The sequence below is a fragment of the Coregonus lavaretus genome (genome assembly GCF_964263955.1).
Source record: "Coregonus lavaretus genome assembly, contig: HAP1_SCAFFOLD_284, whole genome shotgun sequence".
NCBI classification, from domain to species: Eukaryota; Metazoa; Chordata; class Actinopteri; order Salmoniformes; family Salmonidae; genus Coregonus; species Coregonus lavaretus.
In genome coordinates, this window is record NW_028157808.1 from 92,501 (window position 1) to 118,842 (window position 26,342).

The window sequence follows — 26,342 nt, forward strand, 5'->3', positions numbered from 1 at the left end:
ATTGAGCCCAACCCTAGTGTTGATGACTGTTATTGATCCCAACCCTAGTGTTGATGTCTGTTATTGATCCCAACCCTAGTGTTGATGACTGTTATTGATCCCAACCCTAGTGTTGATGACTGTTATTGATCCTAACCCTAGTGTTGATGACTGTTATTAATCCCAACCCTAGTGTTGATTACTGTTATTGATCCCAACCCTAGTGTTGATGACTGTTATTGAGCCCAACCCTAGTGTTGAAGACTGTTGTTAATCTCAACCCTGGTGTTGAAGACTGTTAATGATTTCTAACCCTAGTGTTGATGACTGTTGTTAATCTCAACCCTGGTGTTGAAGACTGTTAATGATTCCTAACCCTAGTGTTGATGACTGTTGTTGATCTCAACCCTAGTGTTGAAGACTGTTAATGATTCCTAAGCCTAGTGTTGATGACTGTTATTGATCCCAACCCTAGTGTTGAAGACTGTTAATGATTCCTAACCCTAGTGTTGATGACTATTATTGATCCTAACCCTAGTGTTGATGACTGTTATTAATCCCAACCCTAGTGTTGATGACTGTTATTGATCCCAACCCTAGTGTTGAAGACTTTTAATGATTCCTAACCCTAGTTTTGATTACTATTATTGATCCTAACCCTAGTGTTGATGACTGTTATTAATCCCAACCCTAGTGTTGATTACTGTTATTGAGCCCAACCCTAGTGTTGATGACTGTTATTGAGCCCAACCCTAGTGTTGATGACTGTTATTGAGCCCAACCCTAGTGTTGATGACTGTTATTGATCCCAACCCTAGTGTTGATGACTATTATTGATCCTAACCCTAGTGTTGATGACTGTTATTAATCCCAACCCTAGTGTTGATTACTGTTATTGATCCCAACCCTAGTGTTGATGACTGTTATTGATCCCAACCCTAGTGTTGATGACTGTTATTGATCCTAACCCTAGTGTTGATGACTGTTATTGAGCCCAACCCTAGTGTTGATGACTGTTATTGATCCCAACCCTAGTTTTGATGACTGTTATTGATCCCAACCCTAGTGTTGATGACTGTTATTGATCCTAACCCTAGTGTTGATGACTGTTATTGAGCCCAACCCTAGTGTTGATGACTGTTATTGATCCCAACCCTAGTGTTGATGACTGTTATTGATCCCAACCCTAGTGTTGATGACTGTTATTGATCCCAACCCTAGTGTTGATGACTGTTATTGATCCTAACCCTATCGTTGAAGACTGTTATTTTCATCTTGACTCTGGCCTTTGAGGAGCTGATGTGGTGATCACCTTTCCATTGTATTGTCCAGGATTCACCCCAACCTGAGGCAGACGGTGTACTGCAGTGCCATTGCAGCAGGAGGGGTGGAGGAGTGGGACTTCGCCTGGAGGATGTACAAAGAGGCTTCCATCGCTTCTGAGGCTGACAAGCTGATGTATGCTCTGGCCTGCACCAGGGTTCCCTGGTTACTGAACAGGTGAGGAGAACGTCTGGCCTGCACCAGGGTTCCCTGGTTACTGAACAGGTGAGGAGAACGTCTGGCCTGCACCAGGGTTCCCTGGTTACTGAACAGGTGAGGAGAACGTCTGGCCTGCACCAGGGTTCCCTGGTTACTGAACAGGTGAGGAGAACGTCTGGCCTGCACCAGGGTTCCCTGGTTACTGAACAGGTGAGGAGAACGTCTGGCCTGCACCAGGGTTCCCTGGTTACTGAACAGGTGAGGAGAACGTCTGGCCTGCACCAGGGTTCCCTGGTTACTGAACAGGGGAGGAGAACGTCTGGCCTGCACCAGGGTTCCCTGGTTACTGAACAGGTGAGGAGAACGTCTGGCCTGCACCAGGGTTCCCTGGTTACTGAACAGGTGAGGAGAACGTCTGGCCTGCACCAGGGTTCCCTGGTTACTGAACAGGTGAGGAGAACGTCTGGCCTGCACCAGGGTTCCCTGGTTACTGAACAGGTGAGGAGAACGTCTGGCCTGCACCAGGGTTCCCTGGTTACTGAACAGGTGAGGAGAACGTCTGGCCTGCACCAGGGTTCCCTGGTTACTGAACAGGTGAGAAGGACGTCTGGCCTGCACCAGGGTTCCCTGGTTACTGAACAGGTGAGGAGGACGTCTGGCCTGCACCAGGGTTCCCTGGTTACTGAACAGGTGAGGAGAACGTCTGGCCTGCACCAGGGTTCCCTGGTTACTGAACAGGTGAGGAGAACGTCTGGCCTGCACCAGGGTTCCCTGGTTACTGAACAGGTGAGGAGGACGTCTGGCCTGCACCAGGGTTCCCTGGTTACTGAACAGGTGAGGAGGACGTCTGGCCTGCACCAGGGTTCCCTGGTTACTGAACAGGTGAGGAGAACGTCTGGCCTGCACCAGGGTTCCCTGGTTACTGAACAGGTGAGGAGAACGTCTGGCCTGCACCAGGGTTCCCTGGTTACTGAACAGGTGAGGAGGACGTCTGGCCTGCACCAGGGTTCCCTGGTTACTGAACAGGTGAGGAGGACGTCTGGCCTGCACCAGGGTTCCCTGGTTACTGAACAGGTGAGGAGAACGTCTGGCCTGCACCAGGGTTCCCTGGTTACTGAACAGGTGAGGAGAACGTCTGGCCTGCACCAGGGTTCCCTGGTTACTGAACAGGTGAGGAGAACGTCTGGCCTGCACCAGGGTTCCCTGGTTACTGAACAGGTGAGGAGAACGTCTGGCCTGCACCAGGGTTCCCTGGTTACTGAACAGGTGAGGAGAACGTCTGGCCTGCACCAGGGTTCCCTGGTTACTGAACAGGTGAGGAGAACGTCTGGCCTGCACCAGGGTTCCCTGGTTACTGAAGAGGTGAGGAGAACGTCTGGCCTGCACCAGGGTTCCCTGGTTACTGAAGAGGTGAGGAGAACGTCTGGCCTGCACCAGGGTTCCCTGGTTACTGAACAGGTGAGGAGAACGTCTGGCCTGCACCAGGGTTCCCTGGTTACTGAACAGGTGAGGAGAACGTCTGGCCTGCACCAGGGTTCCCTGGTTACTGAACAGGTGAGGAGAACGTCTGGCCTGCACCAGGGTTCCCTGGTTACTGAACAGGTGAGGAGAACGTCTGGCCTGCACCAGGGTTCCCTGGTTACTGAACAGGTGAGGAGAACGTCTGGCCTGCACCAGGGTTCCCTGGTTACTGAACAGGTGAGGAGAACGTCTGGCCTGCACCAGGGTTCCCTGGTTACTGAACAGGTGAGGAGAACGTCTGGCCTGCACCAGGGTTCCCTGGTTACTGAACAGGTGAGGAGAACGTCTGGCCTGCACCAGGGTTCCCTGGTTACTGAACAGGTGAGGAGAACGTCTGGCCTGCACCAGGGTTCCCTGGTTACTGAACAGGTGAGGAGAACGTCTGGCCTGCACCAGGGTTCCCTGGTTACTGAACAGGTGAGGAGAACGTCTGGCCTGCACCAGGGTTCCCTGGTTACTGAACAGGTGAGGAGAACGTCTGGCCTGCACCAGGGTTCCCTGGTTACTGAACAGGTGAGGAGAACGTCTGGCCTGCACCAGGGTTCCCTGGTTACTGAACAGGTGAGGAGAACGTCTGGCCTGCACCAGGGTTCCCTGGTTACTGAACAGGTGAGGAGAACGTCTGGCCTGCACCAGGGTTCCCTGGTTACTGAACAGGTGAGGAGAACGTCTGGCCTGCACCAGGGTTGCCTGGTTACTGAACAGGTGAGGAGAACGTCTGGCCTGCACCAGGGTTCCCTGGTTACTGAACAGGTGAGGAGAACGTCTGGCCTGCACCAGGGTTGCCTGGTTACTGAACAGGTGAGGAGAACGTCTGGCCTGCACCAGGGTTCCCTGGTTACTGAACAGGTGAGGAGAACGTCTGGCCTGCACCAGGGTTCCCTGGTTACTGAACAGGTGAGGAGAACGTCTGGCCTGCACCAGGGTTCCCTGGTTACTGAACAGGTGAGGAGAACGTCTGGCCTGCACCAGGGTTCACTGGTTACTGAACAGGTGAGGAGAACGTCTGGCCTGCACCAGGGTTCCCTGGTTACTGAACAGGTGAGGAGAACGTCTGGCCTGCACCAGGGTTCCCTGGTTACTGAACAGGTCAGGAGGACCCAGACTGTCCCAAATGAAACCCTATTCCTTATATGTGACTGACCGGCTCGATTCGGTCTTATGTAGCAACATTTGAAATGGTGTTTTTTACATTGGATAAAAGTAGAGACTCAGAGCTAAAAAATGGTATATCATACACTACAGTTGAGGAACAATGGGAACGTAATTCTGCTTTGAAAGTTGATAAACTTGTAACCTCACTTTTGAGAAAATGGCCCTTGAATGTTTTGGTACACCTACTGGAGAGCTCTTCTTTGTCTACACCTATTCACCATTGTTCACACCCTCTTAAGCTTTAGCCCCACCCATCTCTAAGGGTTGATCCAAGCTTTCTGTCCTAACAGCAGCAGTCAAGCACCCAAGCTAACTGGCTAACGTTGGCTAGTTTGCTAGCTACTTCCAGACACAAATTAGAGAACAGCTCAATCTGTCCATTTTACTCGCTCTAGCAGAGTTGGTTAGGCTGTTTTTATATTATCCAGAGCATTGGTGACTGCAACTGTGCTACTTGCAACAATTTACGCTTTTTTGCCAACGTTTACTGACACTGGCCATATTCAACGGTTGTTGAGCGTTCATAAATTGATCAGTTATTCTGCGCTCTGGCACACTCAGATGAGAGTGCTCTGAAATCAGAGTAGATAGCCAGAGCGAATTTACCAGCTACATCTATCAACAGTTGTCCCAGTGACATCATTAACATTCTATTGAAATGGATACATGCATAGTGGAGTCTTTTGTTTAGACATGTAGCTAGCTAGCTAAACAATGAACCATAATCCCAACATAGTGGAGTATTTTGTTTAGACATGTAGCTAGCTAGCTAGCTAGACAATGAACCAGAATTCCAACATAGTGGAGTCTTTTGTTTAGACATGTAGCTAGCTAGCTAAACAATGAACCATAATCCCAACATAGTGGAGTCTTTTGTTTAGACATGTAGCTAGCTAGCTAGCTAGCTAAACAATGAACCAGAATCCCAACATAGTGGAGTCTTTTGTTTAGACATGTAGCTAGCTAGCTAAACAATGAACAATAATCCCAACTCATGACGTTACTACCCTCCATGAATCTACAGGTAGCTAACCAACCAGGTTCAATGTTAGCTAGCTAACATTAGGCTATAACTAGCAAAGCAAATGGTTCTGAGATACGAACAATATTACTACACAGATCATACACGTAGCGTTAGCTAGCTGACCTAACAACAGCAGTCAAGCACCCAAGCTAACTGGCTAAGGTTGGCTAGCTTGCTAGCTAATTCCAGACACAAATGAGAGAACATCTCACTCTGACCATTTTACTCGCCCTATTAAAATGGATACTTGCATAGTGGAGTCTTTTGTTAAGACATGTAGCTAGCTAGCTGAACAATTAACCATAATTCCAACTGATGACGTTACTACCCTGCATGAATCTACAGGTAGCTAACCAACCAGGTTCAATCTTAGCTAGCTAACATTAGGCTATAACTAGGAAAGCAAATGGCTCTGAGATAAGAATAATATTACTACACAGATCATACACGTACAGTGCCTTGCAAAAGTATTCATCCCCCTTGGCGTTTTTCCTATTTTGTTGCATTACAACCTGTAATTTAAATTGATTTTTATTTGGATTTCATGTAATGGACATACACAAAATAGTCCAAATTGGTGAAGTGAAATGAAAAAAATAACTTATGGAAAAGTGGTCTGTGCATATGTATTCACCCCCTTTGCTATGAAGCCCCTAAATAAGATCTGGTGCAACCAATTACCTTCAGAAGTCACATAATTAGTTAAATATAGTCCACCTGTGTGCAATCTAAGTGTCACATGATCTGTCACATGATCTCAGTATATATACACCTGTTCTGAAAGGCCCCAGAGACTGCAACCCCACAAAGCAAGGGGCACCACCAAGCAAGCGGCACCATGAAGACCAAGGAGCTCTCCAAACAGGTCAGGGACAAAGTTGTGGAGAAGTACAGATCAGGGTTGGGTTATAAAAAAATATCCAAAATGTTTAATATCCCACGGAGCACCATTAAATCCATTATAAAATGAAAGAATATGGCACCACAACAAACCTGCCAAGAGAGGGCCACCCACCAAAACTCACGGACCAGGCAAGGAGGGCATTAATCAGAGAGGCAATAAAGAGACCAAAGATAACCCTGAAGGAGCTGCAAAGCTCCACAGCAGAGATTGGAGAATCTGTCCATAGGACTACTTTAAGCCGTACACTCCACAGAGCTGGGCTTTACGGAAGAGTGACCGGAAAAAAGCCATTGCTTAAAGAAATAAATAAGCAAACACGTTTGGTGTTCGCCAAAAGGCATGTGGGAGACTGGTCAGATGGTACTCTGGTCAGATGAGACTAAAATTGAGTTTTTGGGTCATCAAGGAAAACGCTATGCCTGCTGCAAACCCAACACCTCTCATCAACTCCGAGAACACCATCCCCACAGTTTTTCATCGGCAGGGACTGGGAAACTGGTCAGAATTGAAGGAATGATGGATGGCGCTAAATACAGGGAAATTATTGAGGGAAACCTGTTTCAGTCTTCCAGAGATTTGAGACTGGGATGGAGGTTCACCCTCCAGCAGGACAATGACCCTAAGCATACTGCTAAAGCAACACTTGAGTGGTTTAAGGCAAAACATTTAAATGTCTTGGAATGGCCTAGTCAAAGCCCAGACCTCAATCTAATTGAGAATGTGTGGTGTGACTTAAAGATTGCTGTACACCAGTGGAATCCATCCAACTTGAAGGAGCTGGAGCAGTTTTGCCTTGAAGAATGGGCAGAAATCCCAGTGGCTAGATGTGCCAAGCTTATAGAGACATACCCTGAGTGGCGCAGTGGTCTAAGGCACTGCATCGCAGTGCTAACTGTGCCACTAGAGATCCTGGTTCGAATCCAGGCTCTGTCGCAGCTGGCCGCGACCGGGAGACTCATGGGCGGCGCACAATTGGCCCAGCGTCGTCCAGGGTAGGGGAGGGAATGGCCGGCAGGGATGTAGCTCAGTTGATAGAGCATGGCGTTTGCAACGCCAGGGTTGTGGGTTCGATTCCCACGGGGGGCCAGTATAAAAAAAAAAAGATATGTATTCATAACTGTAAGTCGCTCTGGATAAGAGCGTCTGCTAAATGACTAAAATGTAAATGTAATACCCCAAGAGGCTTGCAGCTGTAATTGCTGCAAAAGGTGGCTCTACAAAGTATTGACTATGGGAGGGTGAATAGTTATGGACGCTCAAGTTTTCTGTTTTTTTGTCTTATTTCTTGTTTGTTTGACCAAAAAAATTATTTTGCATGTTGTGTAAATCAAATGATACACTTTTTTAAATTTTTTATTCCAGGTTGTAAGACAACAAAATAGGAAAAATGCCAAGGGGGGTGAATACTTTCGCAAGCCACTGTAACGTTAGCTAGCGAGTCAGCCAGCTAACATTAGCTAGCTAACACTTTAACTTGAAATGAAAATGACTTTCTGACAAAATTAGAAACGTGTAATATCTGAAAATTTAGCTAGCTTGACTATCTTACCTGTTTACATGGATGGACGCTTCTCCCTCTCTCACGGATACCATGGTTGCCCTTAGTTTGAAGATGTATTCTGGAGACAGGTGTTTTCTCCATCTCCTTAGCTATCATACTCTAATTCCACTGATTTCAAAACTCGGTCCTCCAGAAAGTGGAGAGCAACACTTATGCAGTTCTACTACGCAATGTATTTCAAGAAAAGCTGCATTAGACAGGATTACCTACACATACTGACCAGCTCAAATAGACAGAAGCGGGCTACATGGCAGACCAATCCGAACTCATCTTTCGGCATGTCCAGCCCACTCATTATCTCAGCCAATCGTGGCTAGCGGGAAGGTTGCTGTTTTTTTCCGTGGCTAAACCAACTAGGCTCGTAATTTAACAATATTATTCGTACTTACAGATGTTATTAAGGCACATGAAAGTTCACATGTTCCAGAAGGCATTTCTGCCAAAAAACACATTTTGATTTTTAAAAAAAAGTTTACGTTCAAATGGCTCTCCTGTGAAGCAGTGACGCCTAGTTTCCTGAAACGAGTCACATATACAGTGCCCTTGACTGAGTAGGCGTGTCCACATATACAGTACCCTTGACTGAGTAGGTGTGTCCATATACAGTACCCTTGACTGAGTAGGTGTGTCCATATACAGTACCCTTGACTGAGTAGGTGTGTCCATATACAGTACCCTTGACTGAGTAGGTGTGTCCATATACAGTACCCTTGACTGAGTAGGTGTGTCCACATATACAGTACCCTTGACTGAGTAGGTGTGTCCACATATACAGTACCCTTGACTGAGTAGGTGTGTCCATATACAGTACCCTTGACTGAGTAGGTGTGTCCACATATACAGTACCCTTGACTGAGTAGGTGTGTCCACATATACAGTACCCTTGACTGAGTAGGTGTGTCCACATATACAGTACCCTTGACTGAGTAGGCGTGTCCACATATACAGTACCCTTGACTGAGTAGGCGTGTCCACATATACAGTACCCTTGACTGAGTAGGTGTGTCCATATACAGTACCCTTGACTGAGTAGGTGTGTCCACTCTTTTGACTGATACTGTGTACTGCACTACTGCTCTATAAGCCCGTTGGGCTCTGGTCAAAAGTAATGCAGTGGAATCAAATAGTAGTATTTGATCAATGTGGTTCTGAAGGATCATTCAGGATGGGTCTGATCTGTGTGTTTTGGGTTTCAGGTATCTGAACTACTGTCTGGATCCAGAGAGGATTCGTAAACAGGATGCCACGGTCACCATTGTGTACATTGCTGGTAATGTTGTGGGCCAGTCTTTGGCTTGGGACTTCGTCAGAGCCAACTGGGACCACTTATTTAATGAGTGAGTAGGATCCACCATGTCTTTAATGCATCCCTCTAATGTGAACAGTGTAATGTATTGCCAGTTATTCATTCTATGTTCATTACATGACAGAGTGGTTACGTCCCAAATGGCACCCTATTCCCTATATAGTGCACTACTTTAGACCAGAGAATGGCACCCTATTCCCTATATAGTCCACTACTTTAGACCAGAGAATGGCACCCTATTCCCTATATAGTGCACTACTTTAGACCAGAGAATGGTACCCTATTCCCTATATAGTGCACTACTTTAGACCAGAGAATGGTACCCTATTCCCTATATAGCGCACTACTTTAGACCAGAGAATGGTACCCTATTCCCTATATAGTGCACTACTTTAGACCAGAGAATGGCACCCTATTCCCTATATAGTGCACTACTTTAGACCAGAGAATGGCACCCTATTCCCTATAAAGTGCACTACTTTAGACCAGAGAATGGCACCCTATTCCCTATATAGTGCACTACTTTAGACCAGAGAATGGCACTCTATTCCCTATATAGCGCACTACTTTAGACCAGAGAATGGTACCCTATTCCCTATATAGTGCACTACTTTAGACCAGAGAATGGCACCCTATTCCCTATATAGTGCACTACTTTAGACCAGAGAATGGTACCCTATTCCCTATATAGTACACTACTTTAGACCAGAGAATGGCACCCTATTCCCTATATAGTGCACTACTTTAGACCAGAGAATGGCACCCTATTCCCTATATAGTACACTACCTCTGGTCAAAAGTAGTGCCATATCGGTTCATGTTGTGGGCCAGTCTTTGGCTTGGGACTTTGTCGGAGCCAACTGGCTTGGGACTTTGTCGGAGCCAACTGGCTTGGGACTTTGTCGGAGCCAACTGGCTTGGGACTTTGTCAGAGCCAACTGGCTTGGGACTTTGTCGGAGCCAACTGGCTTGGGATTTTGTCGGAGCCATTTGGGACACAATCACTGACTTTTTAATGTGTTGAATTCTGACCATATTTACGTCTTCTCATCTTGTAGTTATGGAGGTGGATCGTTGTCCTTCGCACGGCTCATTGAAGGCATCACCAGGCGCTTCTCCTCAGAGTTTGAACTTAAACAGGTAAAGCCCATTCAGTTAGAGAGCTTCTGTGTCTCTGTGTGACTATGATCAAACCCCAGACTTCCACAGTTGCTTCCTGCTCAACAATGTTTCAGTCAAACATACCTTTATCAGGGTGTATACTGTCATAATCTAGGAAACAGAAACTCTCAGCCAAACATGCTCTCCCTTCAGAAATAGATTAATACTGTCATAATAACCTGTCCATTCTCTGGTCCTATAGATTAATACTGTCATAATAACCTGTCCATTCTCTGGTCCTATAGATTAATAATGTCATAATAACCTGTCCATTCTCTGGTCCTATAGTTGCAGCAGTTCATTGAGGAGAATGCAGAGCAGGGTTTTGGTTCAGCCACACTAGCGGTGGACCAGGCCCTGGAGAGAACCAAAGCCAACATAAAGTGGGTCGCAGAGAACAAGGGAGACATCTTCAATTGGTTCACTGATAATTCAGCATAACCTTTTTCGTGGACTTCTGTTTGGAGTTTAAATTAATATGTGGAGAATGCAAGTATTTAATGTTTCATAATGTATAATTAATTATTTTTCTGAAATATTTGCTGAGAATTTTTACCCAGAACCAATAAAGTTTACATTTGTAAAAATATCTAGAATATACTGTATTGTGTAAAAAAAAAGTAGAGCAATTTGAGTGTGTGAAGTCAGACAGGTTAACCAGTCTTTACAGACGGAATAGACAAGACAGAAGAGGAGGAGAGAGGAGAGGAGAGGAGAGGAGAAGAGAAGAGAAGAGAAGAGAAGAGAAGAGAAGAGAAGAGAAGAGAAGAGAAGAGAAGAGAAGAGAAGAGGAGAGGAGAGGAGAGGAGAGGAGAGGAGAGGAGAGGAGAGGAGAGGAGAGGATGTTAAGTCAGACAAGTTCAGTCTTTAAAGAAGAATTAGAGGAGAAGAGGAGAGAGGAGGGTAGAGGAGGAGAGGGCAGGGGAGGAGAGGAGGGGATAACAGGGTATGGGAGGAGAAGAGGGGAGGGGAGGAGAGCTGGGGATGAGAGGGCCGGGTAGGACAGGAGGAGAGGAGGGCAGGGAGGAGAGAGGATGAGAGGGCAGGGGAGGATTGGAGAGGAGGAGAGGAGGAATGGGCAGGGGAGAAGAGGAGAGGATTAGAGAGGAGGGGAGGAGGAGAAGAGAGAGGAGGAGAGGAGGAGAGAGGAGAGAGGAGAGAGTGGAGAGGAGAGGAGAGGAGAGGAGAGGATGGGTGGGGAGAGGAGGGGTGGGTGGGTGGGTGGGTGGGTGGGTGGGTGGGTAGAGGAGAGGAGAGGAGAGGAGAGGAGAGGAGAGGAGAGGAGAGGAGAGGAGAGGAGAGGAGAGGAGAGGAGAGGAGAGGAGAGGAGAGAGTGTGAAGTCAGACAGGTTCAGCTCTATAATCAGTCTTTAAAGAAGAACTATACAAGACAGGAGGAGAGAGGAGAGGAGAGGAGGAGAGAGGAGAGAGGAGAGAGGAGAGGAGGAGAGAGGAGAGAGGAGAGAGGAAGACAAACAAGCTCTCCTCTCCTCTTCTTCAGTTTGTACAACCTTCCCCATCTGCCAGGGACCAATACCTCTCCTCTCCTCTCCTTCAGTTGACTACCTTCCTGACCAGTCAGGGACCAACAGCTGATAGGCATGGCTTCATCTGCTCCCTCAGAATGGCAAAACACTGACTTTCTATCCTTGTGTAGGTTTATGAAGTAAAACCTTGCATGCATGAACACCATTTTCCTTCCCACTGCTCACTGATAGGATTGTTTGGAGGACACAGCATAGCATAGCATAGCCTAGCCTAATCTAAATTTGCCTAGCATAGCATAATCTACATTTGTCTAGCATATCCCAGCCTAATCTATACTTGCCTAGCATAGCGTAGCCTAACCTAATCTAAATTTGCCTAGCATAGCCTAGCCTAATCTAAATGTGCCTAGCATAATGTAGCATAGTTTAGCACATGCTAGCATAGCATAATAATGTTAAAGCACTTGCACTTCTCTGAGGCTGAGGGTCCAAATGTGTCTGATAAGGAGTTTTTATTTATTTATTTTTTTCACCTTTATTTAACCAGGAAGCCAGTTGAGAACAGGTTCTCATTTACAACTGTGACCTGGCCAAGATAAAGCAAAGCAGTGCAATAAAAACAACACAGAGTTACATATGGGGTAAAAAACATAAAGTCAAAAATACAACAGAAAATATATATACAGTGTGTGCAAATGTAGCAAGTTATGGAGGTAAGGCAATAAATAGGCTATAGTGCAAAATTATTACAATAGTATTAACACTGGAATGCTACATGTGCAAGAGATTATGTGCAAATAGAGATACTGGGGTGCAAAAGAGCAAAATAAATAACAATATAGGGATGAGGTAGTTGGGTGGGCTAATTTCAGATGGGCTGTGTACAGGTGCAGTGATCGGTAAGGTGCTCTGACAACTGATGCTTAAAGTTATTGAGGGAGATAAGAGTCTCCAGCTTCAACACAGACCATGTGGAGTCAGCCCAGACATTAACCAGCTCCTGATGAGGAGCTCTGAGCTCTGAACTCTGCTGGAGCCCTGCCCAGCTGGGAGTTAGCCCAGACATTAACCAGCTCCTGATGAGGAGCTCTGAGCTCTGAACTCTGCTGGAGCCCTGCCCAGCTGGGAGTAGCCCAGACATTAACCAGCTCCTGATGAGGAGCTCTGAACTCTGCTGGAGCCCATGCCCAGCTGGGAGTCAGCCCAGACATTAACCAGCTCCTGATGAGGAGCTCTGAGCTCTGAACTCTGCTGGAGCCCTGCCCAGCTGGGAGTCAGCCCAGACATTAACCAGCTCCTGATGAGGAGCTCTGAACTCTGAACTCTGCTGGAGCCCTGCCCAGCTGGGAGTCAGCCCAGACATTAACCAGCTCCTGATGAGGAGCTCTGAGCTCTGAACTCTGCTGGAGCCCTGCCCAGCTGGGAGTAGCCCAGACATTAACCAGCTCCTGATGAGGAGCTCTGAGCTCTGAACTCTGCTGGAGCCCTGCCCAGCTGGGAGTCAGCCCAGACATTAACCAGCTCCTGATGAGGAGCTCTGAGCTCTGAACTCTGCTGGAGCCCTGCCCAGCTGGGAGTAGCCCAGACATTAACCAGCTCCTGATGAGGAGCTCTGAGCTCTGAACTCTGCTGGAGCCCTGCCCAGCTGGGAGTCAGCCCAGACATTAACCAGCTCCTGATGAGGAGCTCTGAGCTCTGAGCTCTGAACTCTGCTGGAGCCCTGCCCAGCTGGGAGTCAGCCCAGACATTAACCAGCTCCTGATGAGGAGCTCTGAGCTCTGCTGGAACCCTGCCCAGCTGGGAGTCAGCCCAGACATTAACCAGCTCCTGATGAGGAGCTCTGAACTCTGCTGGAGCCCTGCCCAGCTGGGAGTCAGCCCAGACATTAACCAGCTCCTGATGAGGAGCTCTGAACTCTGCTGGAGCCCTGCCCAGCTGGGAGTCAGCCCAGACATTAACCAGCTCCTGATGAGGAGCTCTGAGCTCTGAACTCTGCTGGAGCCCTGCCCAGCTGGGAGTCAGCCCAGACATTAACCAGCTCCTGATGAGGAGCTCTGAGCTCTGAACTCTGCTGGAGCCCTGCCCAGCTGGGAGTCAGCCCAGACATTAACCAGCTCCTGATGAGGAGCTCTGAGCTCTGAACTCTGCTGGAGCCCTGCCCAGCTGGGAGTCAGCCCAGACATTAACCAGCTCCTGATGAGGAGCTCTGAACTCTGCTGGAGCCCTGCCCAGCTGGGAGTAGCCCAGACATTAACCAGCTCCTGATGAGGAGCTCTGAGCTCTGAGCTCTGAACTCTGCTGGAGCCCTGCCCAGCTGGGAGTCAGCCCAGACATTAACCAGCTCCTGATGAGGAGCTCTGAGCTCTGCTGGAACCCTGCCCAGCTGGGAGTCAGCCCAGACATTAACCAGCTCCTGATGAGGAGCTCTGAACTCTGCTGGAGCCCTGCCCAGCTGGGAGTCAGCCCAGACATTAACCAGCTCCTGATGAGGAGCTCTGAACTCTGCTGGAGCCCTGCCCAGCTGGGAGTCAGCCCAGACATTAACCAGCTCCTGATGAGGAGCTCTGAGCTCTGAACTCTGCTGGAGCCCTGCCCAGCTGGGAGTCAGCCCAGACATTAACCAGCTCCTGATGAGGAGCTCTGAGCTCTGAACTCTGCTGGAGCCCTGCCCAGCTGGGAGTCAGCCCAGACATTAACCAGCTCCTGATGAGGAGCTCTGAGCTCTGAACTCTGCTGGAGCCCTGCCCAGCTGGGAGTCAGCCCAGACATTAACCAGCTCCTGATGAGGAGCTCTGAACTCTGCTGGAGCCCTGCCCAGCTGGGAGTAGCCCAGACATTAACCAGCTCCTGATGAGGAGCTCTGAGCTCTGAACTCTGCTGGAGCCCTGCCCAGCTGGGAGTTAGCACAGTGGGTGCAAACACTAACATGGTAGGGGGCTTTCCTTAAGGGCTTTAGATGGGAGGAGATGTTGTTTAGCACATCTCTATGGTAATGATAGCTAGCATGTTTATGGAACATCCCTGAGTCATGCTACGTGCTTTAGTAGGAGATATGAACATGGGTAGCCTACATTATGAACATGTCAACTTTCACTTTGCTGAAATGTCTCGGCAGGAGTTTAATGTCCTCAGCATTCAACATGTCTCTGCAGGAGTTTAATGTCCTCAGCCATCAACATGTCTTGGCAGGAGTTTAATGTCCTCAGCATTCAACATGTCTTGGCAGGAGTTTAATGTCCTCAGCATTCAACATGTCTTGGCAGGAGTTTAACGTACTCAGCATTCAACATGTCTTGGCAGGAGTTTAATGTCCTCAGCATTCAACATGTCTTGGCAGGAGTTTAATGTCCTCAGCATTCAACATGTCTTGGCAGGAGTTTAATGTCCTCAGCATTCAACATGTCTTGGCAGGAGTTTAACGTCCTCAGCATTCAACATGTCTTGGCAGGAGTTTAATGTCCTCAGCATTCAACATGTCTTGGCAGGAGTTTAATGTCCTCAGCATTCAACATGTCTTGGCAGGAGATTAATGTCAACAGCATTCAACATGTCTTGGCAGGAGTTTAATGTCCTCAGCATTCAACATGTCTTGGCAGGAGTTTATTGTCCTCAGCCATCAACATGTCTCGGCAGGAGTATAATGTCCTCAGCCATCAACATGTCTCGGCAGGAGTATAATGTCCTCATTATTCAACATGTCTTGGCAGGAGTGTAATGTCCTCAGCATTCAACATGTCTTGGCAGGAGTTTAATGTCCTCAGCCATCAACATGTCTTGGCAGGAGTTTAATGTCCTCAGCATTCAACATGTCTTGGCAGGAGTTTAATGTCCTCAGCATTCAACATGTATTGGCAGGAGTTTAACGTCCTCAGCATTCAACATGTCTTGGCAGGAGTTTAATGTCCTCAGCATTCAACATGTCTCGGCAGGAGTTTAATGTCCTCAGCATTCAACATGTCTTGGCAGGAGTTTAATGTCCTCAGCATTCAACATGTCTCGGCAGGAGTTTAATGTCCTCAGCCATCAACATGTCTTGGCAGGAGTTTAATGTCCTCAGCATTCAACATGTCTTGGCAGGAGTTTAATGTCCTCAGCATTCAACATGTCTTGGCAGGAGTTTAACGTCCTCAGCATTCAACATGTCTTGGCAGGAGTTTAATGTCCTCAGCATTCAACATGTCTTGGCAGGAGTTTAATGTCCTCAGCATTCAACATGTCTTGGCAGGAGATTAATGTCAACAGCATTCAACATGTCTTGGCAGGAGTTTAATGTCCTCAGCATTCAACATGTCTTGGCAGGAGTTTATTGTCCTCAGCCATCAACATGTCTCGGCAGGAGTATAATGTCCTCAGCCATCAACATGTCTCGGCAGGAGTATAATGTCCTCATTATTCAACATGTCTTGGCAGGAGTGTAATGTCCTCAGCATTCAACATGTCTTGGCAGGAGTTTAATGTCCTCAGCCATCAACATGTCTTGGCAGGAGTTTAATGTCCTCAGCATTCAACATGTCTTGGCAGGAGTTTAATGTCCTCAGCATTCAACATGTATTGGCAGGAGTTTAACGTCCTCAGCATTCAACATGTCTTGGCAGGAGTTTAATGTCCTCAGCATTCAACATGTCTCGGCAGGAGTTTAATGTCCTCAGCATTCAACATGTCTTGGCAGGAGTTTAATGTCCTCAGCATTCAACATGTCTCGGCAGGAGTTTAATGTCCTCAGCCATCAACATGTCTTGGCAGGAGTTTAATGTCCTCAGCATTCAACATGTCTTGGCAGGAGTTTAATGTCCTCAGCATTCAACATGTCTTGGCAGGAGTTTAACGTCCTCAGCATTCAACATGTCTTTGCAGGAGTTTAATGTCCTCAGCATTCAACATGTCTCGGCAGGAGTTTAATGTCCTCAGCCATCAACATGTCTTGGCAGGAGTTTAATGTCCTCAGCATTCAACATGTCTTGGCAGGAGTTTAATGTCCTCAGCATTCAACATGTCTTGGCAGGAGTTTAACGTCCTCAGCATTCAACATGTCTTGGCAGGAGTTTAATGTCCTCAGCATTCAACATGTCTTGGCAGGAGTTTAATGTCCTCAGCATTCAACATGTCTTGGCAGGAGTTTAATGTCCTCAGCATTCAACATGTCTTGGCAGGAGTTTAACGTCCTCAGCATTCAACATGTCTTGGCAGGAGTTTAATGTCCTCAGCATTCAACATGTCTTGGCAGGAGTTTAATGTCCTCAGCATTCAACATGTCTTGGCAGGAGATTAATGTCCTCAGCATTCAACATGTCTTGGCAGGAGTTTAATGTCCTCAGCATTCAACATGTCTTGGCAGGAGTTCATTGTCCTCAGCCATCAACATGTCTCGGCAGGAGTATAATGTCCTCAGCCATCAACATGTCTCAGCAGGAGTATAATGTCCTCAGCATTCAACATGTCTTGGCAGGAGTTTAATGTCCTCAGCATTCAACATGTCTTGGCAGGAGTTTAATGTCCTCAGCATTCAACATGTCTTGGCAGGAGATTAATGTCCTCAGCATTCAACATGTCTTGGCAGGAGTTTAATGTCCTCAGCATTCAACATGTCTTGGCAGGAGTTTATTGTCCTCAGCCATCAACATGTCTCGGCAGGAGTATAATGTCCTCAGCCATCAACATGTCTCGGCAGGAGTATAATGTCCTCAGCATTCAACATGTCTTGGCAGGAGTTTAATGTCCTCAGCATTCAACATGTCTTGGCAGGAGTTTAATGTCCTCAGCATTCAACATGTCTTGGCAGGAGTTTAATGTCCTCATCATTCAACATGTCTTGGCAGGAGTTTAATGTCCTCAGCATTCAACATGTTTTGGCAGGAGTTTAATGTCCTCAGCCATCAACATGTCTCGGCAGGAGTTTAATGTCCTCAGCATTCAACATGTCTTGGCAGGAGTTTAATGTCCTCAGCATTCAACAAGTCTTGGCAGGAGTTTAATATCCTCAGCATTTAACATGTCTTGGCAGGAGTTTAATGTCCTCAGCATTCAACATGTCTCGGCAGGAGTTTAATGTCCTCAGCATTCAACATGTCTTGGTAGGAGTTTAATGTCCTCAGCATTCAACATGTCTTGGCAGAAGTTTAATGTCCTCAGCATTCAACATGTCTTGGCAGGAGTTTAATGTCCTCAGCATTCAACATGTCTTGGCAGGAGTTTAATGTCCTCAGCATTCAACATGTCTTGGCAGGAGTTTAATGTCCTCAGCATTTAACATGTCTTGGCAGGAGTTTAATGTCCTCAGCATTCAACATGTCTCGGCAGGAGTTTAATGTCCTCAGCATTCAACATGTCTCGGCAGGAGTTTAACGTCCTCAGCTTTCAACATGTCTTGGCAGGAGTTTAATGTCCTCAGCATTCAAAATGTCTCGGCAGGAGTTTAATGTCCTCAGCATTCAACATGTCTTGGCAGGAGTTTAATGTCCTCAGCATTCAACATGTCTTGGCAGGAGTTTAATGTCATCAGCATTCAACATGTCTTGGCAGGAGTTTAATGTCCTCATCATTCAACATGTCTTGGCAGGAGTTTAATGTCCTCAGCCATCAACATGTCTCGGCAGGAGTTTAATGTCCTCAGCATTCAACATGTCTTGGCAGGAGTTTAATGTCCTCAGCATTCAACATGTCTTGGTAGGAGTTTAATGTCCTCAGCATTCAACATGTTTTGGCCGGAGTTTAATGTCCTCAGCATTCAACATGTCTTGGCAGGAGTTTAATGTCCTCAACATTCAACATGTCTTGGCAGGAGTTTAATGTCCTGATGCTGATGTTCTTGTAGTCTGTGGGTAGTATTCAGACTCTGTGGATGTTCTTGTAGTCTGTGGGTAGTATTCAGACTCTGTTGATGTTGATGTTCTTGTAGTCTATGGGTAGTATTCAGACTGTTGATGTTGATGTTCTTGTAGTCTGTGGGTAGTATTCAGACTGTTGATGTTGATGTTCTTGTAGTCTGTGGGTAGTATTCAGACTCTGTTGATGTTGATGTTCCTATAGTCTGTGGGTAGTATTCAGACTCTGTTGATGTTGATGTTCTTGTAGTCTGTGGGTAGTATTCAGACTGTTGATGTTGATGTTCTTGTAGTCTGTGGGTAGTATTCAGACTGTTGATGTTGATGTTCCTATAGTATGTGGGTAGTATTCAGACTCTGTGGATGTTCTTGTAGTCTGTGGGTAGTATTCAGACTCTGTGGATGTTCCTATAGTATGTGGGTAGTATTCAGACTCTGTGGATGTTCTTGTAGTCTGTGGGTAGTATTCAGACTCTGTTGATGCTGATGTTCTTGTCGTCTGTGGGTAGTATTCAGACTCTGTGGATGTTGATGTTCCTATAGTCTGTGGGTAGTATTCAGACTCTGTGGATGTTCTTGTAGTCTGTGGGTAGTATTCAGACTCTGTTGATGCTGATGTTCTTGTCGTCTGTGGGTAGTATTCAGACTCTGTGGATGTTCTTGTAGTCTGTGGGTAGTATTCAGACTCTGTTGATGCTGATGTTCTTGTCGTCTGTGGGTAGTATTCAGACTCTGTGGATGTTCTTGTAGTCTGTGGGTAGTATTCAGACTCTGTTGATGCTGATGTTCTTGTAGTCTGTGGGTAGTATTCAGACTCTGTGGATGTTGATGTTCCTATAGTATGTGGGTAGTATTCAGACTCTGTGGATGTTCTTGTAGTCTGTGGGTAGTATTCAGACTCTGTGGATGTTGATGTTCTTGTAGTCTGTGGGTAGTATTCAGACTCTGTGGATGTTGATGTTCCTATAGTATGTGGGTAGTATTCAGACTCTGTGGATGTTATTGTAGTCTGTGGGTAGTATTCAGACTCTGTTGATGCTGATGTTCTTGTCGTCTGTGGGTAGTATTCAGACTCTGTGGATGTTCTTGTAGTCTGTGGGTAGTATTCAGACTCTGTTGATGCTGATGTTCTTGTCGTCTGTGGGTAGTATTCAGACTCTGTGGATGTTCTTGTAGTCTGTGGGTGGTATTCAGACTCTGTTGATGCTGATGTTCTTGTAGTCTGTGGGTAGTATTCAGACTCTGTGGATGTTGATGTTCCTATAGTATGTGGGTAGTATTCAGACTCTGTGGATGTTCTTGTAGTCTGTGGGTAGTATTCAGTCTCTGTGGATGTTGATGTTCTTGTAGTCTGTGGGTAGTATTCAGACTCTGTGGATGTTGATGTTCCTATAGTATGTGGGTAGTATTCAGACTCTGTGGATGTTCTTGTAGTCTGTGGGTAGTATTCAGACTCTGTTGATGCTGATGTTCTTGTTGTCTGTGGGTAGTATTCAGACTCTGTGGATGTTCTTGTAGTCTGTGGGTAGTATTCAGACTCTGTTGATGCTGATGTTCTTGTAGTCTGTGTGTAGTATTCAGACTCTGTTGATGCTGATGTTCTTGTAGTCTGTGGGTAGTATTCAGACTCTGTGGATGTTGATGTTCTTGTAGTCTGTGGGTACTATTCAGACTCTGTGGATGTTGATGTTCTTGTAGTCTGTGGGTAGTATTCAGACTCTGTGGATGTTGATGTTCCTATAGTATGTGGGTAGTATTCGACCTCTGTGGATGTTGATGTTCTTGTAGTCTGTGGGTGGTATTCAGACTCCAAAGAGTTAGTGGGTTGTGGGGGGAAGAATGCCTCACCAAAGTGTTTCTATGACTTGGAGATGCAAATCTATGGGATGGATGTTGAAGTGCCCATCCTAGTTGTTCCTGGACAGCGTGATGATCTTATCCTGGGATCGAACGTCATTAAGCATCTATTGCATGAGATTAAGGGCACTGACGAATACTGGAAGCTAGTCAACAACATGGATGGCCAGACTCACTCACCAGAGGGTGAGCAGTTTCTGCAGATGATGACTAGTGTCACAAGTTAGAAGGGACAGCAAGTTGGAAGGGACAGCAAGTTGGAAGGGACAGCAAGTTGGAAGGGACACCAAGATGGAAGGGACAGCAAGATGGAAGGGACAGCAAGTTGGAAGGGACAGCAAGTTGGAAGGGACACCAAGATGGAAGGGACAGCAAGATGGAAGGGACAGCAAGTTGGAAGGGACAGCAAGTTGGAAGGGACAGCAAGTTGGAAGGGACAGCAAGTTGATGGCAAAACTGGGACTGTGAAGCTCACTTAAGCCTAAAAATGTGGCATTGTCTCCAGGCAGCACTGTAATAGTCGAGCCTACCAGGTCAAAGGTCATGCCCAGAAACATACTTGTGGGTCGAGTTATTACGCCCATGTGGGGAGATGGCTTGGTCCCTTTAAAGGTAGTAAACTGTTCAGATAAACATCTCACTCTAAGACGTAACATGAAGCTGGCCGATGTGTCTACATGCTTGGCTGTTGAGGATGCAACCATTTTTCAGGGCCTTCATGAGGTGAGGAAAACCCCAGTGGAACAGAAGCAGGATGGCAATGGCTGCCACAACCTGAAACAAAGACTGTCTAATCTAGGATTCGGAGACATCGACATTGATGGATGCCAAGTGACTGACCAGTGGAAGGAGAAGCTTGTGAATACCATCACAAAATATGAAGACATCTTCTCAAGACATAATCTGGACTGCGGAGAAGCCAGGGGTTATGTTCACCGTATCCACCTGGTCGATGACAGACCCTTCCGCCTACCATACAGAAGGGTTCCGCCTGCTCATTACCTGAAGCTGAGGAAGGTATTAACAGATATGGAGGAAGTAGGCCTAATACGCAAGTCGGTCAGTGAGTATGCCTCCCCTTTAGTCATGGTATGGAAGAAAGACGTGAGTCTGAGGTTATGCACTGACTTCAGGTGGATGAATGCACGAATGGTGAAGGACGCTCATCCCCTTCCTCATCAAGCAGATTGCCTCGCAGCCCTTGGTGGCAGTGCATTTTTCAGCACCATGGACTTGACCTCAGGATTTTATAACATTCCAGTTCATGAAGAGGACAAGAAGTACACAGCCTTTACCACACCGATGGGACTTTATGAGTACAATCGCATGCCACAAGGTCTGTGTAACAGCCCGGCCTCTTTCATGAGAATGATGTTAAGTATATTTGGGGATCTACATTTCTCAAATCTCCTTTGTTACCTAGATGACTTGTTGGTCTTTGCACCTACCGAGGAACTGGCTCTGCAGTGACTTGGAGTTGTGTTTAGCCTTCTAAGTGCCAACAATTTCAAACTAGCACCAAAGAAATGCCACTTCCTACGAAGAACAGTGAAATTCCTCGGACATATCATTAAAGAGGACGGTGTGTCAGTGGACGCTGAGAAGGTGGAGGCCATTGCCAAGATGAGCCAAGCTCAGCTGATGGAGGCAGACGGGTGTACTCCCTCTGCTCGGAGGCTGAAATCCTTCTTGGGTATGGTATTATATTACCAGCACTTCATTCCTGATTGTTCCTCCATAGCCAAGCCTTTGTTTGCACTCACTGGGGGTCAAAAGAGAAGAGGAAGAGATGGGAGGAAGAAGGACAACAGTGGGATTTTCCGGAAGCTGACGCTATCGGATTGGACTGAGGAGTGTGTCATTGCATTCCAGAAGCTGAAGGATGCTCTTCTGAATTGTGTGGTGCTGGCTCACCCTGATTTTGAGAGGCCGTTCATTCTCTTCACTGACGCTTCTTTAGATGGTCTCGGGGCTGTGCTTTGTCAAGTGCCTGAAGGTGAAGATAAAGCAAGGCCCATGGCATTCGCGAGCAAGACCCTGAGTAAGTCACAGAGAAGGTATCCGGCACACAGACTTGAATTTCTAGTACTGAAATGGAGCGTGTGTGAGAAATTCAGTCACTGGCTTAAGGGGCACGAGTTCACTGTCTGGACAGATAGTAACCCGTTAACATACATCATAACAAAACCCAAGCTGGACGCTTGCGAGCAAAGATGGGTTGCCAAGCTTGCACCGTACAACTTCGATTTGAAGCGTATCCCAGGCAGCAAGAATATAGTAGCAGATGCACTGAGCCGCGACCCCTTCGCAGTGACTGCCGCGCGGAGACTGATGAAGGAGTCCTACCTAGCACTTCTGTCTGAGGCTGTTGGGACGCCAAATGATGATGTCCAAGATGCCTTCCGGTGGGCTTCTTATCCCCAAGAGATAACCTCCTTGACCACTGCTGAAGTGAAAGCTGTATGTCTGCTCCATATCGACTGGGAATGTTCAACGGAGATGCAAGCAATCCAGCTTGGTTCCAACATCCAACAGCTGCTTTCTCCTGGTATTGACACTTTGCCTGAACTCTCGCATGAGGAACTTCGAGGTCTCCAGCTGCAAGACTCTGTGGTTTCCAAGGTCATCCCTTTCGTCTTCAATAAGAAACGGCCCACCAGACGAGACCGATATGATGTTTCTTCTAAAGTGTTGTTGCTGATGAAGCAGTGGGACCGCTTGATCCTAAGAGAGAGAGTTCTGTATCGTGTCATTAAGGAGAGTCACACAAACCTGAGAAAATTCCGTTCTGGTGGTGACTGACCACTTCACTAAACTTGCCCATGCATGGCCATGCAGAAACCAGACAGCCAAGCAAGTAGCTCGTAAACTGTGGGATCATGTCTTCTGTGTCTACGGATTTGCTGCAAGGATCCATTCTGATCAGGGCGCGAATTTCGAGAGCGAGTTAATAGCAGAACTGCTTTAAGCTCTCTGGTGTCCAAAAGTCAAGAACCGCGGCATATCACCCTATGGGGAATGGAGAGACTGAACGCTTCAACAGGACCTTAGGCAGCTCAGGAGTCTACCCCTGAAAACCAAGGAACACTGGCCTGAACAAATCCAGTCGTTGACATTCGCCTATAATGCCACTGTTCACGAGACTACGGGCTATGCTCCATTCTTTATCATGTCTGGTAGGGTCCCTCGGCTACCAGTAGATGTGATGTTCCACAATGTCTTGGACGACTCCAGTGTTATGGATTGCAACTAGTATGTCGAGACGCTGATCACTGGGCTGAAGGAAGCTATGAGAGTTGCCCAAAGGCACACTGAGAAGCAACAGAGACGACAAGGTCGGGAGTACGACAAGTGGGTTAAAGGCATCAGTTTGTCCATGGGGGATCCTGTCCTCTTTGCCAACAAGGGTGAAAGGGGCCGTCGCAAGTTGGCTGATAAGTGGAATCCCGAGATTTTCACAGTGACTTCAGTCAATCCACAAACTCACACATACAGAATCCAAGGCCACGATGGCAGAGAGAAGGTGGTTCACAGAAATCTACTGCTGCAGGTGAACTTCCTGCCATTTGAAATTGATGATTCAAATCAAATCAAATCAAATCAAATTTTATTGGTCACATGCGCCGAATACAACAGGTGCAGACATTACAGTGAAATGCTTACTTACAGCCCTTAAACAACAGTGCATTTATTTTAAACAAAAAAGTAAGAATAAAACAACAACAAAAAAGTGTTGAGAAAAAAAGAGCAGAAGTAAAAATAAAGTGACAGTAGGGAGGCTATATATACAATAGAATAAAGTGACAGTAGGGAGGCTATATATACAGGGGGGTACCGTTGCATAGTCAATGTGTGGGGGCACCGGCTAGTTGAGGTAGTTGAGGTAATATGTACATGTGGGTAGAGTTAAAGTGACTATGCATAAATACTTAACAGAGTAGCAGCAGCGTAAAAAGTATGGGGTGGGGGGGCAGTGCAAATAGTCCGGGTAGCCATGATTAGCTGTTCAGGAGTCTTATGGCTTGGGGGTAGAAGCTGTTGAGAAGTCTTTTGGACCTAGACTTGGCACTCCGGTACCGCTTGCCGTGCGGTAGCAGAGAGAACAGTCTATGACTAGGGTGACTGGAGTCTTTGACAATTTTGAGGGCCTTCCTCTGACACCGCCTGGTATAGAGGTCCTGGATGGCAGGGAGCTTTGCCCCTGTGATGTACTGGGCCGTACGCACTACCCTCTGTAGTGCCTTGCGGTCAGAGGCCAAGCAGTTGCCATACCAGGCGGTGATGCAACCAGTCAGGATGCTCTCGATGGTGCAGCTGTAGAATTTTTTGAGGATCTGAGGACCCATGCCAAATCTTTTTAGTCTCCTGAGGGGGAATAGGCTTTGTCGTGCCCTCTTCACGACTGTCTTGGTGTGTTTGGACCATGATAGTTCATTGGTGATGTGGACACCAAGGAACTTTGAAGCTCTCAACCTGTTCCACTACAGCCCCGTCGATGAGAATGGGGGCGTGCTCAGTCCTCTTTTTTTTCCTGTAGTCCACAATCATCTCCTTTGTCTTGGTCACGTTGAGGGAGAGGTTGTTGTCCTGGCACCACACGGCCAGATCTCTGACCTCCTCCCTATAGGCTGTCTCATCGTTGTCGGTGATCAGGCCTACCACTGTTGTGTCGTCGGCAAACTTAATGATGGTGTTGGAGTCGTGCCTGGCCATGCAGTCATGGGTGAACAGAGAGTACAGGAGGGGACTGAGCACGCACCCCTGAGGGGCCCCCGTGTTGAGGATCAGTGTGGCAGATGTGTTGTTACCTACCCTTACCACCTGGGGGCGGCCCGTCAGGAAGTCCAGGATCCAGTTGCAGAGGGAGGTGTTTAGTCCCAGGATCCTTAGCTTAGTGATGAGCTTTGAGGGCACTATGGTGTTGAATGCTGAGCTGTAGTCAATGAATAGCATTCTCACGTAGGTGTTCCTCTTGTCCAGGTGGGAAAGGGCAGTGTGGAGTGCAATAGAGATTGCATCATCTGTGGATCTGTTGGGGCGGTATGCAAATTGGAGTGGGTCTAGGGTTTCTGGGATTATGCTGTTGATGTGAGCCATGACCAGTCTTTCAAAGCACTTCATGGCTACAGACGTCAGTGCCACGGGTCGGTAGTCATTTAGGCAGGTTATCTTAGAGTTCTTGGGCACGGGGACTATGGTGGTCTGCTTGAAACATGTTGGTATTACAGACTCAGTCAGGGACATGTTGAAAATGTCAGTGAAGACACTTGCCAGTTGGTCAGCACATGCTCGGAGTACACGTCCTGGTAATCCGTCTGGCCCTGCGGCCTTGTGAATGTTGACCTGCTTAAAAGTCTTACTCACATCGGCTACGGAGAGCGTGATCACATAGTCGTCCGGAACAGCTGGTGCTCTCATGCATGCTTCAGTGTTGCTTGCCTCGAAGCGAGCATAGAAGTGGTTTAGCTCGTCTGGTAGGCTTGTGTCACTGGGCAGCTCGCGGCTGTGCTTCCCTTTGTAGTCTGTAATAGTTTTCAAGCCCTGCCACATCCGACGAGCGTCAGAGCCAGTGTAGTATGATTCAATCTTAGACCTGTATTGACTCTTTGCCTGTTTGATGGTTCGTCGGAGGTCATAGCGGGATTTCTTATAAGCGTCCGGGTTAGAGTCCCGTTCCTTGAAAGCGGCAGCTCTACCCTTTAGCTCAGTGCGGATGTTTCCTGTAATCCATGGCTTCTGGTTGGGGTATGTACGTACGGTCACTGTGGGGACGACATCATCGATGCACTTATTGATGAAGCCAGTGACTGATGTGGTGTACTCCTCAATGCTGTCTGAAGAATCCCGGAACATGTTCCAGTCTGTGCTAGCAAAACAGTCCTGTAGCTTAGCATCTGCGTCATCTGACCACTTTTTTATTAGCCGAATCACTGGTGCTTCCTGCTTCAGTTTTTGCTTATAAGCAGGAATCAGGAGGATAGAGTTATGGTCAGATTTGCCAAATGGAGGGCGAGGGAGAGCTTTGTATGCGTCTCTGTGTGTGGAGTAAAGGTGGTCTAGAGTTTTTTCCCCTCTGGTTGCACA

General features: G+C 47.2%; 1 protein-coding gene across 1 annotated transcript in view; it reads left to right on the top strand.

The window, feature by feature from the left end:
- LOC311124911 (aminopeptidase N-like) overlaps positions 1–10,647 on the top strand; it is a gene marked incomplete at its 5' end in the record, with an annotated part of 67,572 nt that extends 56,925 nt beyond the window's left edge. The window contains 4 exons of the mRNA XM_084199007.1: positions 1,312–1,479; positions 8,823–8,963; positions 9,991–10,072; positions 10,382–10,647. Coding sequence (XP_084055133.1) covers positions 1,312–1,479; positions 8,823–8,963; positions 9,991–10,072; positions 10,382–10,534 — 544 coding nt within the window. The 3' untranslated portion in view covers positions 10,535–10,647. The remainder of the gene's footprint in view (positions 1–1,311; positions 1,480–8,822; positions 8,964–9,990; positions 10,073–10,381) is intronic.
- Between the last annotated feature and the right edge of the window lie 15,695 nt (positions 10,648–26,342).